The sequence below is a fragment of the Ziziphus jujuba genome, chromosome 4, assembly GCF_031755915.1.
Source record: "Ziziphus jujuba cultivar Dongzao chromosome 4, ASM3175591v1".
NCBI lineage: Eukaryota > Viridiplantae > Streptophyta > Magnoliopsida > Rosales > Rhamnaceae > Ziziphus > Ziziphus jujuba.
This window is the reverse complement of record NC_083382.1, coordinates 27,820,031-27,835,762: the sequence shown is the minus strand read 5'-3', so window position 1 is coordinate 27,835,762 and position 15,732 is coordinate 27,820,031. Positions and strand designations below refer to the sequence as shown.

The 15,732-nt window shown below is 34.6% G+C and overlaps 1 protein-coding gene across 1 annotated transcript in view; it reads left to right on the top strand.

Moving 5' to 3' along the window:
* The window catches only part of LOC132803583 (putative F-box protein At3g58860), a 64,407-nt gene extending 63,255 nt beyond the window's left edge, over nt 1-1,152 (top strand). The window contains exons 3-4 of the mRNA XM_060816819.1: nt 859-1,005; nt 1,127-1,152. Of these exons, the coding sequence (XP_060672802.1) occupies nt 859-1,005; nt 1,127-1,152 (173 nt within the window). The remainder of the gene's footprint in view (nt 1-858; nt 1,006-1,126) is intronic.
* Nucleotides 1,153-15,732: the final 14,580 nt, after the last annotated feature.

Sequence of the window (15,732 nt, the reverse complement as noted above, 5' to 3'; positions counted from 1 at the left end):
CTCAGTTCGTTGCTGAAAGTCCAAGAAGCATTTCTTCCCTTTTTCCTCTCCATCTTGTATTACTTCTTTATCTGTCATCGTATTAATTTCATATTTATTTGTATAATGCTCTGTATACTGTATTGGACATTTAGTATTAATTATGCACTGATTTACTGTTATTCATTTGGAGTGCTGTAAATTTGTGGAATCAACTTGTAGTAAAGTGGGAGGAATAAGGGGATGAATATAGAAATGTGTTTTCAGTGCAGGAAATTTGTGGTAAGTCCAACCCTTAGGGGAGGTTCTGCCGGATTTTCCATTGGAGGGTCCGGTAGGGTTTCCCTGGGATCAGGGCTTGTCTAGGGTTCCGGTGAGGAATTTTGGACGGGTCCTGACACCTATTGGAAGACCCTTAAGGAAATTTACCCACTTGATTCTCAATCTTTTTCTTTTACCCTCTTACTTTTCAATATTCCTAAACTATCCTTTTCAAATATCAAAAGAAAAATAGAAGGAAGACAAAACAGCTCTAAGATCTCTTCTCTCTCTCTCTCTCTCTCTCTCTCTCTCTCTGGGTGTGATCCCGTCTCTCTCTCTCTCAATCATTGGTAAGTTTATCTTGTTGTAAATTTTGGGTTTAGTTCAAGGGTTAGGTTTATTTGAGATTATTTGTTGGGTTTGTTCACGTTCTTCATTTTTCATTTATCACAAACTTTGATCCTTCTCCTAGTAATCCTTCTCTATTTTTAATTCTTCTTTTGGTAATTATTTCTTTATTTCTCTTTTCAAAGCCACCTATTGTTTGTTTGTATGCATCTGTCAAAATCATATTTGAAGTTCTTACTGGGTTTCTCTTCTTCTTTTTTTTTTTTTCAGTGAAATCCTTTGGTGAGTACAGAGAAAGAGGAATTAAGGCAAATAACCTTGAAGAATTACACAAGATAATTCATGCTGTCGTCTGTGCTGATCTCACAGTGAAGAAATCTGATAAGGAACCACCCCAGGACACTATAAACGTTTATGGTACACCTCCCTGCACTTTTTTGATCAAAAATTCAAAACCTACCACTTATTGGTCGAACTTTCTCAAGGCTTTACAATTTTTGTTTCAATCTTTTATTGCTATTTCATTTTTTGATTGCAGACCCCATTTTTGTGAGCAAAGACTAAAAGAACCATAATAATGGTAATGAATAGAGAAAATGACAACAATAAACAACAAAAATCCCATTTACTATTTCATTCTTGCTAAAATGTATATGTTTTCTTAAAGTTTAAATTTTTATGAGGTTGATAATTATTGAATGTTATCTGGTCTTGTGTTTGAATGTCTTAACATTATATAATGTTGTCTAGCAGAGAAGATATTTAGTTTAAATCCTAAGCAAATACCTGCATATTTAATTTTGCCTAACATATGTGTTGGAAGTGGAGTGAGAAGATGGAAGTGAGGAAGAGACTGAGAGACTTAGAAGTGAAAAAGGGTCCTGGGCACAGTTGGATCGAGCTTAACAATAGAGTTCATGGATTTTCTGTTGGAGATAAAACTCATCCTCATTGTACCATGATAGATGCAATTCTGGAGTCCCATGGAGATTCCCCCCGGGTCTTATTCCACGCCTTATGATGAAAGGGGAGTCGGCATGGTGTAAAGTGAAGATTGAGGGAAGTAAAGCAAAATTCCCTTCTGGAGTATTCCGTAGCTACCGTTTCACTGGCTCTAGTATTCACTGGCTTTCAAGGAATGGAATATTATCAAGCACCCTTCACTATTTCGAATAGTATTCATGGTTCTACCTTTTTCTTAGCAACTGGCTTTCATGGTTTTCATGTGATTATAGGTACTCTTTTCTTGATCGTATGTGGTATTTGCCAATATCTTGATCAACTGTGAACTAGTGAGTCAAAATTCCTTGTGTCTGTTAAGCTACCATGTAGCTACATTGTCAAAGTTTTCTAGATCGATCTTTGTTCTCTTTTTGCAGAAAGAATAATATATAGATATGTGCAAGATGTAAACCTCACCAAATGCATATGGGCCATGAAAGACTCTTGTATGGTCAAACTTTCTCATTCCACATCCATACATATCTTTTAAATATTAATATATAGATATATGTAGGAGTAAATGTGTTTCTGTTACAATTGTTGCTTGTTCAGTGCATCTTGCTTTCCATAAAGAGCTTCATTTCTCAGCTAAAATATATTGTTATGTCTAGCTAGGGCAAGCTATGATTTTTTTTTTTTTCCATTTCAAACCTTGGCAAAACAAAACATGTACATATTACCTTGTTTTTATTCTATATGTGTGAGTTGGTTCAACTTTACTTTTTCTTACATTAGATTACCATATCATATGCATATATATCTATACACACACTTGAAGTAGCTAGGCATATGTGTATATATTAACTCTATTGTCCAATCTGATTATGTTTCTATGCCAATAATGGATACTCATTCTAATATTATCTTATCATAATCTCTTTGACCATGTTTTAATCATAATCTCATTAACCATGTTTTATTAGCTGGGTATCTATCTTTGATATGCTTGGAAATTTACTGTTATTTAGATGCTAGCAGAATATATACGACAAGTAGAGAGCTTTTTACTAAAATTACTATTTAAAAGGCTTACCTTCAAATGCCTTACAGTCAAATCCTAGATATTCTTATTTTTATCTGTCATATATATATATATATATATATATATATATATATATATATATGTATAGATAGGAGACAGTATGTGTTTCTTGATCGAAGAAATGAAATTGTCTCCTTCGAAAGTCGAATTCTTATTGAACATGGGCGTGGAAGGCCATTGGAGAATGTCATGCATGTTTTTTTGTTACTGGTGAAGTTCAACATCAATATTAGATTTGTTACATGTGTTGATGGTGTGATGAATGATTATGGGGGTCTAATCCCCCTCATTTTATTCTTCTTTCTTTGGTATAGAAACAATGAGCTCCAACTTACTTTTTTATGCCAATATCTGTGAACTTGCAATTAATACAATGTCTTTAATAAATGCATTTTGTGTATAACTTAACATGTAGATAACGAGCATGTTAGAGATAATTTGGTTATATATGCTAAATGCTAAGTTATACTGATAATATGCAATTTTGGTTATATATACTATGTATATTATAATTATTCTATTTTGTTCTAATTTGAGATTAAACTACCTTTAGTTTCTCTTTGTAGCTAGGTTTGATCATATAACGTTAGAAAAAAAAAAGTTAGTAACTTGGTTACATGAATGACTTTCTTTGTTTGTTTTTTCCTTTTATAAACAAAGAATCTAACGATAGTTGCTCTCTTTCTTTGTTTGACAGGTTCAACTTAAAAAAGCTCACATATGAAGAAAGGAAGAACCAGTTAATTGAAGGATTGACTAAATTTGGGCAGTGGCATAAATTTTCAAAGGTACATAGCCTAAATTTTTCTCCCTAATTTTGTCTTTATTTTTGATGAAGTACGGAAGAATGTGAATTTTTTATGTTGAGGAATGTGGATTTTTTATGTTGGAAGAATTATATGTTGTGTTTTTTTGTATGCTAGAAGTATGGAGATTGAAGACTAAGTTGTGGAGAATAGAAATTGAAGTTTTGGAAGAATTGTATGTTTTGTTTGGTTTTTTAATTGTATATTCTATTTAACTTGAAGTTTTATTTTGTTTATTTGCATTACAAGGTCATATGAATGGTGACATTGACATATTCTCGATCAACTAGCTAAAGCAAAATTCTAAGTGAATTAGCTCATAATGTATATCACATGTGCAATATCTTTGTCCCCAAAATTCATATTTATGTAGACTCACATATAATGTGCATCATAGTTCTGTTCACATATTGTTTAATATATTATGTAAGTTGTTTCATATATTCAAAGTCTAAATACGCTACTATATCTTGGTTGTTTACTTTTTTTTTAAAAAAAAAAAATTTAAAGCATCTTATCCTCCTAATGCAGCTCTCTTATGTTAACTATGATTTGGAGGAATTGGATTTGATCATGTCCATGAGAGAAAATAACTTGATGACCTTTTGCTTTATTCTTTTATATGACATGCTCTAAATTATTACCATGTAGTTTTGTATGTTATCGGTGTTTTATTTGTTTACCTAAAGAGCTTTTCTTTTATGTTGTCTAACCTTCTTGGATAAACTTTTCTTTGGGAATATGGATACAACCTTTTTTCTTTGGGGACATGTTTACAACCTTTCTTTATCATAGTGTTAGGAATGAGGAGTGTACTTGATTAGGCTGGTAAAATTTCTGTCTGAATGTCTTTGCACACTTTTCAATTTATTAGAGTTGATTTTCTCTAGATTGCATCATTCATTTCATAAGCACCCTTATTTGGTAGTCACTGAAGCATATTATTTATTTAAATTTGACAGATAATGCACATGCCGTAGAGAAACCTGGCTTTCCTTATGTCCATGCAATTGCAGCATGTAAGCATCGACATATTTCTCCATATATCCTTTGCTTGGCGCATTACTCAGTTGACTCACTCCGTGACGCATATTCGGAAACCATATATCCACTTGGAGATAAATGTCAGTGGCATGCTCTAGATGATGTCATAACCCAGCTTGTACTTCCACCTAAGATTGGCAAACAGTCAGGAAGACCAAGAAAGAAGAGGATTTAATCTCAAGGAGAGGAGCGTCATCAATATAGATGCGGGAGGTGCAAACAGATTGATCACAGCAGCCGATCATGCTCAGCCGCCATACCTCTTGATAGCACTGCCAACCAATAGTACCATTCAACTGAAGGGCCACAAATCGCTCTATGCTATATTAAGACAATGGGGCCATGTTATGTGGTATGCATGTGTTATGTAATGTAGTAAGGAATGCAATTAGTAACTCAACAGCGTAACGTGTGTTTTGGCATAATAGACGTTGGTTTTATGTGTTGTTTTGTTTGAAAAGTCATCTGTCGTATTGTGTTGATAAAATATCAATGACCCTAAATAGAAAAAACCCCAAAAGTTCAGAAAAAGTTCTTAAATTAGCAAAAATATTTGATTACCGTAGGTTTCATCGGTAATTACCGAAACCCCTGTGGTAATCACATTTTTTCAATTTTTTGGCCCTACAAGTCCCCTAATATGTGTTAAATGCAACAACATGAAAAATATACATTCTTCAATGATCCTAAGGAGAAAAAATCCCAAAAGGTCTAAAAAAGTTCTCAAATTGGCACAAAAATTTGATTACCGTAGGGCCTTCGGTAATTACCGATGAAACCTACGGTAATCAATTTATACTTGCTGGAAAAATTACCATAGAAATCATCGGTAATTATTGAAACCCCTATGGTAATCACATTCGACAACTTTTTTGGCCCCCACAAATCCCCTAATGTGTGTTTAATGCAAAAACATGCAAAATATACATTCTTCAATGATCCTAAGGAGAAAAAACTCCAAAAGTTATGAAAAAGTTTTCAAATTAGCAAAAAAATTTGATTACTGTAGGGCCTTCGGTAATTATCAATGAAATCTTCGATAATTTTTCCAGCAAGTATAAATTGATTATCGTAGGTTTCATCGGTAATTACCAAAGGCCCTATAGTAATCAAATTTTTGTGCCAATTTGAAAACTTTTTCAGAACTTTTAGGGTTTTTTCTCCTTAGGATCATTGAAAAATGTATATTTTGCATGTTTTTGCATTTAACACACATTAGGAGACTTGTGGGGGCCAAAAAATGGTAAAATGTGATTACCACAGGGGTTTCGGTAATTACTGATGAAACCTTCGGTAATGTTTCCAGCAAGTATAAATTGATTAGCATAGGTTTCATCGGTAATTACCGAAGGACCTATGGTAATCAAATTTTTGTGCCTATTTGAGAACTTTTTCAGAACTTTTGGGACTTTTTCTCCTTAGGATCATTGAAGAATGTATATTTTGTATGTTTTTGCATTTAACACACATTAGAGGACTTGTGAGGGCCAAAAAATTGGTAAAATGTGATAATCATAGGGGTTTCGGTAATACCGATGAAACCTACGATAATTTTTTCAGCAATTGCAAATTGATTGTCGCAGGTTTCATCGATAATTACCGAAGGTCCTACGGTAATCCAGAACCAAAGGACGTTGCTCGCCATTAAAACAGCAATTGAAGATCTACCAAAACCATCAAGAGGACCAAAATTGAAATCCAAAACCAAAGGACTAATTAGGAACCAAACCATATTCCCAGCTATGGCTCCCAAAGTGTCAGGACCCGTCCAAGATCCCTCATCGGAACCCCAGACAAATCCTAATCCCAGGAAAACCCGACCGGACCCTCCAATGGAAAATCCGGCAGAACCTGTCACGACCCATCCAAAATTCCTCACCAGAACCCTAGACAAGCCCTGATCCTAGGAAAACCCTACCGGACCTTCAAATGGAAAATCCGGCAGAACCTCCCCTAAGGGTTGGACTTACCACAATTTTTCTGCACTGAAAACACACTTCTAGAAACATCCCCTTATTCCTCCCACATTACTACAATTTAATCGACAACTTTCAGCACTCCGATAAAATAACCAGAAAATTCATGCAGTATTGATACAATAGGTCCAGTAAGTATACAGAGCATCATAAGTTACAGATGAGTGTGAAAGTTATACAACATAAAATAGGAAACAATAATACAATAGAATACAAGGAAGCATAACTCTTTGAAACTCAACAGCAACAAACGTCGAGCTTGATTCTGATGTCGTCTACCAGCCCGAACCTAAGGGAACGGAATTTAAAAACGTGAGATGCTAATCATCTCAGTGAATGACCCTATCTACTGAACAATTATAATAGTAACGAAAATTATATCACATTTGAATAATTAACAATAAATGAGTAAATAAATAATAATTAGTTGAAAATAATATTTTCTCTCAAAACCCTCACGGTTCACTCGGTTGGAAAAGTTCTCCTTTTGAAAACATTTCACAAAACCCAGCAATTATATTTCCCCAAAATCAAGGTAGCCAATAAATAATTAACTAAATAATAAATAAGTGGAATATCAACATTTAAAATAAAAAATCATGCAAATAATAATATAGAGCTCCACAATTTATATGAAAATATTTAATCAATAATTACCAATAAAAATGCAACAATTTTTGGAATCCAATGCACTCAAAAAAATAATCCAGAATAAAGTAAATTTTGAATAACAATTAATAAATCATTTAGAAACATGCCATAAAAATTATTTGTTTGAAATAAACGGTAAAATTTAAATAAATTAACCATTTTAATTGAATAGTATTTCCAAATAATAAGCTTAAAAATTCAAATTGAAAATAGCCTGACGCACCACACTATATACCAGTGATGCCCTACGGTACTCAGCGTCCCAAGCACCCTCAGGCGGGGGTTAAAGAGAGAACCGGCATACGGTCGCTTTGGCGTCTCAACAGCGCCGCTGCTAAAACCTGTCATCCCGGCCTAGAAGGAGGGCGGTTATGTGCATTATACTAAACCGGCCTACCCTCAGGTCCATAGGTAACTCACGGGAGACTGTCATCCCGGCCTAGGAGGAGGGCGGTTATGTGCATTATACTAAACCGGCCTGCCCTCAGGTCCATAGGTAACTCACGGGAGACTGTCATCCCGGCCTAGGAGGAAGGCGGTTATGTGCACTATACTAAACCGGCCTGCCCTCAGGTCCTTAGGAAACTCACGGGAGACTAAAATCTGCACGCTAATCACAATCTCATGTACAGTACAGAACACAGGTACTGCATAAGTGCGTCTAAAATAATTAAAATAAAATAAATACCAATAGCCCATTTTTATTATTACCAAAATTTTCCGAAATTTACCGTGGGAGTTATAAAAATCTCCAATCCCACATTCCTTGCATTTCTCACCATAAATCATCAATATAGAAAAAAAATATGGTTTACTCAAAACCATGAAATCAACCACCTCGCATTATAAATGCATAATTACCTTTTTAAAACATACAGTACCATCATACCAATATTTTTCTTCAAATCCTTTAATCAATTTTTCCTCCAAAATAATATATAAGGCTCACAAAAATATTTAAATATATTTTCTCCTCATAAGTCCTTGATTGTACATGAAAATTCTCGGTAAAATAATAATAATAAGAATCTAGAATTTAAATCATAAATTCTTTGAACTTCTCCAATATTCAATCATGGCATCAAAATATATATATGTATGCATATAACCAAACATCCGAAATTTGACATTATAAAATAAATACCCAATTTTATAAAGTTCCAACCACGTACATATATTTTCCAAATATTTAAATATCACCAAATAAATATAAATCATCACCCGAAAATAGTTTTTAAGGTGGGTCACTCACCTGGAGCACGCAATTAACCTAAGATCCTCCATGGGATCAATTCCACGACGCACATGTGCTCCTAGAACAACAATTCACACACAGTCAAATAAAATAATATTTTATTCGGGTAAATAATACCTCGTACCTGGGGGGTCTAACACAAGCGTCAACCAAAATTGAAGAATAATATACCGAAACAAAGCTTATGGAACGAGGATCGCATTACCGGCCTCCATTGACCCCAATTCCACCGGTGGTGGCCGGAATTTGCCCGGGAAGTACCGGCCAAATTTCATCTCCTGATAACTCTCGAACCACTTCGAATTTAAGCAATTGGAGGCCATATTTAAACTTAGAGGATCTAAAATAGGGGGAAAAGGGTGGAATACCGGACTGGGTTGGTCGGAAACGGTGAGAATCGCCGGAAAAACTTAACCCGCCGCCGCCGACTTCACTGGCCCGATCTGGACGCGTCCAGCGGCGTCTGGCCAGGAAATTTGGAGGTTGGCATCGCCGGCGAACGGGCTTCTTCCCTGGCCGGTGCGTGTGACCGTCCAGTGGCCGGAATTAAAAAAAAGGGTAAGAACCCGAGAGGGAGAAAGGAAGGGAAAGGAAGAAGAAGGAGAAGGAAGAAGAAGAAAGAAGAAGGCTTCGGGTGGCTGGGTGTTTTTCCCACGTGGGGGAAAAGAAAAAAAAGAAAAAAAGAAAAGAAAAAGAAAGAAAAAGAAATAAAAATAAAATAAAATAAAATAATTAAATAATATTAAAAATAATATTATTATATAAAATAACAATAATAAAATAATATGGTATTAAGCATGGTTGACATGTGGCATCTCATCATGGTGACACATGGTCACATTTATTAAGTCACACGTAGCACATTATTACACGTTTAAAAATAATATTAAAATAATACAGTATTTGAAAAACTCTACAGGTCTATAACTTTCAAACCACATGTCCAAATTAGGCGTGCCACTAGTCTGCGGACCTGTATCAACGAGTACTTCACAACCATGCATGAGTCAAAGCTCAACTTTGCATGACTAAAAAGTCAACTCCGGCATCCCTTGGATAGTTTGGACCTCAATCTTGTTCTGCTCATATCTTTCAAACCGTAGCTCTGTTTTCAACGTGCTACTAGTCCACGAATTCGTGCCAACGTGTTCATAATGGTATCTCAGTCAACCTAGAAATCCATCTGAGTCAAAAAGTCAACTTTTAACCCCTCGTCAACGGTCAATGGTCAAAGTCAACGATCAACCTCGGTCAAAGTTGGAAAATTTCCGGTGTACTTCGGGACGGGGTGTTACAGAACCTCCCCTAAGGATTGGACTTACCACAATTTTCCTGCACTGAAAATATACTTCTATATACACCACCTTATTCCTCCCACCTTGCTACAATTTAATTCCACAAATTTACAGCACTTCAAATAAATAATAGGAAATCAGTGCATAATCAATTAAATAATACATCCAACATAGTATACAGAGCGTTAATAAAGTTCTAAATATGATAATTAATACAACAAGGTAGAAAGAACATTACATAATAAAAAATGAAGAAAAGAAGACTTCTCGGAGTTCCAAGAACGATCAAACTGTTGAGTTCACCCTAATCGAACAATGTCTACCACCTGAGCCTAAGGGAACGAAATTTGAAAATATGAGATACTAATCATCTCAGTGAGCGACCCAGTCTACTAACTACTAATAATTAAGTAATTTAGTAATAAGTAAATAAATAAATACATGAGTGGTTTAGTAATAATGGTTGAAAATAATTTTTCTCTCAAAACCCTCACAGTCACTCAGTTGGAAATGTTCCTTTTTTAAAACGTTTTCACAAAACTCGATATTTTATGCTCCAAGATTCATAAAATAATTAATCAAATAATTCACAAATAAAACACAACAAATTAAGAATCCAAAATTAGAATAAAAATAATAATAGAAATGAAAATAAACTTTTATAATAATTACTAAAAGATTAATAACATATCATCAACAAATAATACACAGATATCAATGAAACTCATATTAAGACAATTCAGGAAATAATCAAATAATTAGAATAACTCAATTAATTGAACAATTAAGTAAAGGAATAATTTAATCAAAATAAAACACCCATTTAAAATAAATGTTAAGAATATAATAAAATGAAAGAAAATATAATATATTAGAATTGATTTCAAAATACCAAAATAATTTGAATAATAAATTCGTAAAATCATTTTTATAAAAAATTGGGTACCCTTTAAATTTAAATAATTAATAAAATATTGTTAAATACATTTTTATTAAAACAAATTTTTAAAATATTTCATATTTGAAAATCATGTTGTGAAAATCATTTGATGCACACACTATATACCAGTGGCACCAACGGTACCCAGCGTCCCAAGCACTGCCAGATAGGAGGTTAAAGAGAGAAACCGATATACGGTCACGTGGTGTCCCACAGCGCTACTGCAAACAGGCGTCCTGGCCATGGCGGGGGGTGGCTACAACCGATATCAACTTGCCGATCCTCGGTCCGATGGCAACCACAGGACAACCCGTAAATCACCTGTGCGCTACTCACACCCACCTGTGCACTAATCATATCCATGTATAAAGAACAACAGTACGTGTATGGTGCATCTAAAAATCATAAAATAAATATATTTATTTTCAAATCTCAAAATCTCATAAATACTACTGGGTTTATTACATCTAATTAAACTCATAAATTTTCCACAATTCCTTTATAAATCATCGTCATAAATCCATCGCATAAATTCCATCAATTTCAAATCCATCAATGAAATTAACAACAATTTAAAATAAATATTCCTTCAATACCTCAAACTTCAAAATATAATTAAATCACATAAAAATTTCAAAATTTCGTAAATCCATATAAATGCATTTTTATTGCTTGAACTAAACTCACAATAATTTCAACAATAAATCAAAAATGTTAAAATCATAATTTCCTTAAATATCAAATTTTCATAAAATGAATTTCCATAATTTATCAAAATCAAAATATGCTTTAATGCACATATACATTTCAATTTATTCAAATTGTGCCATCAAAATTTAATTCACATTTTATCACATAATCAATATAGAATAAAAACATTCAAATATCAGAATATTCCAAAATATAATTAATTTAACACCCGAAAATAATTTTGAAGGTGGGTCACTCACCTCAAGCACGTGTATCAATCGAGATCCTCTGTACAATCAACTCCACTACCCACACGTGCACCTAAAATATTCACAATACACAAAACTAATTATTTTAATATTTTAATCGGATAACTCCTAAATGGGTACCCGGGGAGCGAATACAAATGACAACCAAAATTTATGAGTAATATACCGAATCGAAGCTTGTGAAATGAGGATTACGAAGCTGGTCTTACTTTCAGGAGATCGGACCCGAGGTGGCCGGAATCTCGCTGGAAAGCTCTCGAATTTTAGACCCTCAATTCTCACAATCTGTTAAGAATTGGGGAAAGTGGACACCAGATTTGGGTTCAAAGGGTCGGAATTAGTGGAAAAGGATGGGTGGTGCAACTGGAAACTCACCGGAAAGTCAATTTCCCGACGAGCCGCCGTGGTCATCGGAACCCATCACCGCCGACGGCGCGTCCAGTGGCCACTAGTCATGATTTTTTGAGGAAATGTAGATCGGAGGATGGAACCAGTGATGAGGCAAACGGAGGCTAAATTGGGGAGAAATCTGGGTTTGAAGCAATCGGCGCCGCTGCCCGAAAAACCTCAAATCTGGGCGCGTCGGCAGTCGGTTGGCCATGATTTTTGGCTGGCTGGCTAGTTTTTAGGTGGGCATCAAGGTGGGGTGGTGCGTGTACTGTTCTGGTGGCTGGAAATGGGTGAACAGCGGTTGGCCGATCCTTCCCCTTTTTCTTTCTCTTTCTCTTTCTCTATCCTCTTTCTCTCTCCTCTTTCTCCTTCTCTCTCCTCCCTCCCCTTCTCAACCAGTCAAAATGCCCGTGGGTGCAACTGTGCACTCACGGGAGGGTCCACTTTTTGTGACACATGGCATAACTGGTCACACACATACAGATCCATGAATAGTAAATGCTGTCTCGAAAAAACTTCACAGGTCCGTACCTTTCAAACCACATGTCCAAATCGGACGTGCCGCTAGTCTATGAACTCATGTCGATGAGTACTTCACAAGCATGCATGAGTCAAAGGTCAACTTTGCACGAACAAAAAGTCAACTCTGACATCCCTTGGACAGTTTGCACCTCAACTTGTTTTGCTTATAACTTTCAAACGGTAGCTCCGATTTTGACGTGCTACTAGTCTACAAACTCAGGATGACACGTAATTTGCAACGGTGTCTTGGTCAATGCAAAATTCCACCTGAAATAAAAAGTCAAAATTTTGACCCTCTCAATCAACGGTCAACCTCGGTCAACATGCAAAAATTTCGATGTATTTTGGGACAGGTTGTTACACAAAACCCCAAAGAGAACAGTCAATTGCTTCTCCGACCTCCTCGATGCAGATTTTTCAAAAAAAACCTTGGCGAGCAACGTCAAAAACTTAAAGACACCCATAAATCCTAGTAGAATTAGAACAAAATCGCCATTTGCTAAAGAACCAGATTCTTTCGATCCACCATTCAAGTATTTCTGAAGTAGTAAAGAAGAAATAACCACAAGCGAGAAGGTAAAAACATTCCGATACTCGTAGAAATAAAGGCGAGATTGAAGATGGGCATCATCGAGCATTAGCCTGAAGATCTGAACATTGCTTTTATCGAACTCAAACTTGTTGTCCTTGGATTTGGTCTTCTTTCTAATCTCAGTATTGGTTTTGGATGAGAACCCAGATGCTGAATTGGAGGAGCCACAAAAGGTTTCCTTGTATTAGATCTAAAATAAAGGATATCCAGGTTTTTTAAATTTTTTTTAAGGGTGTAATGGATATTAAAGGGCAAAACAAAAAAGTTCACTAATGCAAGGGTATATATCGTCATGGCCCTTCTAAAGAGGGCATTGGGCCAAATTCCCCAAATAGAAATCGAAGCTTATGCATGGGCCAAATTAAATCACACTGGATCTTTAGCCCAATAAAACTGGGTTGAGCTGCTAAAGTAGAATTTAGTCTTGGATGGTTTTATTTACACAACCTAAAACCTTCCCCACACTTTGCACAACATAATAATAGTAATAATAATAATAATAATAATGAAAAAACCATTCTTACACGTTCTTCGTAGCTAAGTTTATGGAAAACTCCTTTCGACTTTTTTTTTAGGTTTAATTTCTCTGCCTAAATAATAATAATAATAATAATAATGAAAAAACCATTCCTACACTCTTCGTAGCTAAGTTTAGGGAAAACTCCTTTTGACTTTTTTTTTTTTTTCTTTCTTTTTTTCTAGGTTTAATTTCTCTGCCTCCACCAGCTTCCAGTCTCTGCAATTTTCCAATTTTTCAATTCAGAAAAAGCAAAGGAGTTTAATATCGAGGTCCATATTGGAATTCGCATCTAAATGTTCCTGCAAATCATAAAAGTTTCAAAAAAAAAAAATGATCAACAGGCAAGTGACTTCATTAAACAAAAAATAAAAATAAAAAAAATAAAAAAAGGGCAAGTGACTTTTGTAAAAGAGAAGGAATGGAGGCTTTCCAGTTTCTCCAATACAGGAACGTTGTAAGAATTTTGCATTAGTTCAAGGTACTCACTGTCACTGAAACTACCAATTTCTTTAAAAAGAAGACGATTTTGAACTTTTCTTTTTCTTTTTTTTTTCTTTTTTAATTTTTTCAAACTTCATATATATAATACTCAAAAAGGTTAAAAAAAAATTTTGTCAATTTATTTATTTATTATTATTATGAGATGTTATAAATGAAAAAAGTTTATAATTTTAAAAAGAAAATTAAACAGAATAAGCCTCTATTTGGAAGAGCTTTTTTTTTTTTTTTTTCTTTTGCTTAAAAGCTTATTTGAGGGCCAAAAGCTCTTTTATAAAAAAAAATAAAGGTGTTTGACAAAAGTCAATAAGTACTTATTGACCAAAAATGAATTTTTTTAAGCTGGTTTTGAGAAGTTAAAATTTTAAGCTTATCTAAAAAAGCTTCTTTTTTTTTATACTTTATATGGAAATTTAATGACCATTTAATACAGTTTAATGAGCATTTAATGCAGTTTTTTTTATTTATAATCAAACATTTATTAGCTTTTTAATAAAAATTCTTTTTCAAAAAGATTTATTATACAAAGTTCTACAGATTAAAGCTCTACTTTTATCAGCTATAACAAACGGATCGTAAGGATAATAAGGGTTATTGGTAATTTCACATCAAATGGTAGCGTAAATAGACATTTGTATCTTGCAAAAAGAAAGACCCTTTGGTCTTTATTATTTTTCTCTTTTCGCAAGATCCATATTCTATTAAAATGCAATTTTTTTTATTTTTTTTTTATAAAAATGGGGGTTATATTAATCGAAAAGAGGCATATTGTAACACCCCGTCCCAAAGTACAAAGGAAATTTTCCAACTTTGACCGTTGACCATTGACTTTGACTTTGACCGTTGATCGAAGGGGTCAAAAGTTGACTTTTTAACTCGGATGGAATTCTAGGTTCACTGAGGTACCATTACGAAGTACACATTGGCAGGAGTTCGTAGACTAGTAGCACGTTGGAAACGGAGCTACGGTTTGAAGGTTATGAGCAAAACAAGTTGAGGTCCAAACTATCCAAGGAATGCCGGAGTTGACTTTTTATTCATGCAAAGTTGAGCTTTGACTCATGCATGGTTGTGAAGTACTAGTCGATATGAGTCTGTAGACTAGTGGCACGTCCGATTTGGACATGTGGTTTGAAAGTTATGGACATGTAGAGTTTTTCAAATACTGTATTATTTTAATATTATTTTTAAACGTGTAACGATGTGCCACGTGTGACTTAATAAATGTGACCATGTGTCACCATGGTGAGGTGACACATGTCAACCATGTATAATATCATATTATTTTATTATTGTTATTTGTTATAAAAATATTATTTTTAATATTATTTAATTAAATTATTTTATTTTCTTTTATTTCTTTTTCTTTCTTTTTCTATTCTTTTTTCTTTTTTTTCTTTTCCCCCACGTGGGAAAAAAAGGGGACCCAGCCCCGTTCTTCTTCTTCTTCTTCTTCTTCCTTCTTCTTCTTTTCTTCTTCCTTTCCCTTCCTTTCTCTCTCTCGGGTCTTGTCGTATTTTTTAATTCCGACCACCACCTTGCTACACACGCCGGCCAGTGATGAGTGGAGGGAGGAGGAGAGCTCGGCCGCAAAATTTCACGGTCACCGGCAGCCGGACGCGCCCAAATTCGCCGGTCGGAAAATTTTCTCT